The 2,980-nt window shown below is 54.7% G+C and overlaps 1 protein-coding gene across 1 annotated transcript in view; it reads left to right on the top strand.

Moving 5' to 3' along the window:
* Positions 1-2,980, top strand: part of chrd (chordin) — a 17,015-nt gene that overhangs the window by 3,899 nt on the left and 10,136 nt on the right. The window contains exons 2-7 of the mRNA XM_015397417.1: positions 173-276; positions 355-481; positions 1,720-1,866; positions 1,952-2,069; positions 2,216-2,303; positions 2,806-2,959. Coding sequence (XP_015252903.1) covers positions 173-276; positions 355-481; positions 1,720-1,866; positions 1,952-2,069; positions 2,216-2,303; positions 2,806-2,959 — 738 coding nt within the window. The remainder of the gene's footprint in view (positions 1-172; positions 277-354; positions 482-1,719; positions 1,867-1,951; positions 2,070-2,215; positions 2,304-2,805; positions 2,960-2,980) is intronic.

Here is a 2,980-nt window from a genome sequence, read left to right as displayed (position 1 = left end):
GATCTGCCCCCACCCCCTCCCTGTCATAGCACCCTGGGGGGTCAGCCATATTTCAGTGGTTTATCCCACATAGATGCGTTTACTGATTTTCTCTGTGTTAGCCATCATGGTGGACAGCGAGCGCCTGGATGAGAGGAGGCGGCCATGTTGAATCTGCGTGTTTTCTTCACAGGATGCTCCTTCGGCGGTCGGTTCTACTCCCTGGACGACACCTGGCACCCGGACCTGGGGGAGCCCTTCGGCGTCATGCACTGCGTCCAGTGCCGCTGTGAAGCGGTAAGTCCTTATAAGGCGCTTCCTGTGAGGTCAGAGGAGCGGCCGCTCGGCTCACTGCTGTGTCTGCGTGTCTGGCAGCTGAAGAGCCGGCGAGGGAAGGTGTCCGGGAAGGTCGACTGCAGGAACATCAAGCAGGACTGTCCCGCCCCCGACTGCGAGGACTCGGTGCTGCTTCCAGGACACTGCTGCAGGACCTGTCCCAAAGGTGATCCGCCTTCAGCTCAGTTTTCATTGTTTCCACATTAAATCAATTACAAGAAGAAAAACATTTCTAGATTCAATTAGAAAAAATGTGTTTTTGTTTTTTTTGTAGTGAAAACATCGTCAGCAAAGATTAGAAATGTTGACGGATTGATTTCTCTTTAATAAATAATTTATCTGAAGCTCTTTCTGATCAGCTGCAGACTTTTCTCCTCATTCTTCAATTGATTGTGAGCAGCTTCCTCCAGCATAATGCTGCCTCCACCGTGCTTCCTGCCATGTTCTCTCCGTGGTTCTGTCCTAGCTGGCGCTACTAGCTCGTTTTTATGGAGAGTAGGCAGACAGGAAACAGGGTATGAGAGAGGGAGACGGGTCAGACTCGAACCCGGTCCGCCTGCATTGAGGACATGGGTCACGCCCCTCCGTACGGACAGATGGTGGAAGCAGCAAACAACCCAAATGATTTTCCACTCATCTCTGTCAAAACGCCACCGCCCCCCCCCCCCCCCCCCAGCCTCACCTGCGGCCCAGCACACGCGGCTCCGCCTCATTACAGAGCCACTGTGACAGACTGACATGCTGGGTGGGGGTTTTCCTGCTCTGTAATGGAAAATGAAGCTGGAGTTCTGCTGCGGTCGGCTGTTCAGCGGAGTGTGTTTGTTTTAGCTTTGGCAGCTGGTGTGTTTGTGGAAGTGATGGAAAGCGTGTGTGTTGTGTCTGCAGGTGTGTGTGCCTGTTTTTACCGCATGCACCTGAAGATACAGGAGAAGTGAGAGTGACGCAATGCAGAAGCCTGGGAGAGGCGAGGGACGTCTGGTGGGACATTTTATAGCAGGCAGCTCAGAAAAGCAGGCGGTGGTTTTCATGCTAACGGCTGAAGCAGCTGCAGGTCTGACTGCAGCAGAGCGCTGGCGGCCATTACATCAGGATGCGCTGCAGCTGCTCACCAACACTGGCTCTTTGTTGGGGCGGCGCTCCAGCGGCGCTCCCAGTGCTTCCTGAGCTGGGAGACGGATCCAGGCCAGGAGAGGCGGAGCCTCCAGGAAGGTTCTGACCTCCGGGTTACGCCGGTCAGACGTCCAATCAGCTGAGACCAGCCTGGTCAGGACTTTGTGACCTCATCATTTTATCAGCAGAGGAAGTTAGGATGGAGGAGATGCCAGGCGGGGGTGGAGCCTCACCTCCTCCACCTGTGAGGATGGAGGCCTCAGTGTGGTGATCTCTGCTTTTCTTCTTCTGCAGGTTCAGACGGTAAAAAGCAGACGGATTCTCCTCTGGACAGCTTCGAGTTTTTCCATGAGAAGGGCAAAGAGGACGACCTCCACAAGTCCTACAACGACAGATCCTACCTGAGCTCTGAGGACACCGGGCTGGGGGAGGGCCGCACAGGTAAGCTGAACCTCCAGGAAGGAGGCGGGGCCTGTGCCTCCTCCAGCTACTGAAGGAGCAGTCTACCTTTTCTCCTCCTCTGCAGACTTCGTGGCCGTGCTGACGGGAGTGACGGACTCATGGCTGCCCAGTTCCAGCGGAGTCGCCAGAGTCCGTCTGTCTCTGACCAGAACCACACTCACCTTCTCCGTTACGTACCAAAGGTAAAACCAGTTCAAACCAGAACCAACCAGTCGCCTCTTTGTGTTTCTCTAACATTTCTGGTCTCTTCTTTTCAAATAATTCGCTTCCAGCTGTTGTTGATCCAGAAACCAGATGTTCTCATGCTGTCTGCTTCCTGTTTCCCCAGAATGGGCCGCCCCAGTAAGATCACCCTCCTGGACTCAGACGGGACCCCTGCTTTAGAATATAAAGTCCCCAAAGGACAGGTGGACATGGTAAGACCGCGTCCCGTCCTCCATCTGGGTCTGATTTGGTTTCCTGAATCCTGTCCTCATGAGCTTCTGTAGGATCAGAAACCATAAACATGTGCAGACGCCTCCTCATAAATCACAGCACCTATAGTAGAGTGGATGAGCGCTGAGGTCACATGTTAAGGTCAGTCTGCAGCACTGCATCGGATTTCCTGCCAAAACACACACGTCTCCACATTCCACCTCATCCAGCGAGGCAGGAGCCCCTCGACTGGCCCGCTGTTATTCCTAGATAAAGCGTCAAGCTCAGAGGAAACACCACAGCCCTGCAGAGGGGGGGGGGCGCTCAGCGGCAGGTTCCCGTGGCGCGGCCGCCGCCATGTTTCTGTGTTCAGTCGGTGAAACATCTGAGATCATCTCTGCTGACTGAAGCCTGTCTGATGGGTGGCGTCTGCTCAGACCGACGGCTTCTTTAGGGGGATCAGAGTAAACGGGGGTGTTTCTCTAAACTTGTTTCCGTCTGCAGATCTGCGGCGTTTGGAAGAACGTGGCGAAACCCGCCATGCGGCAGCTGCAGTCTGAGCAAATGCGCATCAGGATGACGACGGCGGCGGGCAGACGGGAAGAGGTGGAGGGAAAGATCATCAAGCACAGGGCGCTGTTTGCTGGTGAGACGCCATGTTTGAAGATCCTCCGACCAT

This window comes from Cyprinodon variegatus, unplaced genomic scaffold (assembly GCF_000732505.1).
Source record: "Cyprinodon variegatus isolate N-32 unplaced genomic scaffold, C_variegatus-1.0 Scaffold861, whole genome shotgun sequence".
In the NCBI taxonomy this organism is placed as follows: domain Eukaryota; kingdom Metazoa; phylum Chordata; class Actinopteri; order Cyprinodontiformes; family Cyprinodontidae; genus Cyprinodon; species Cyprinodon variegatus.
The sequence above is the reverse complement of the archived record's forward strand: the minus strand, read 5'-3'. Positions and strand labels throughout refer to the sequence as shown.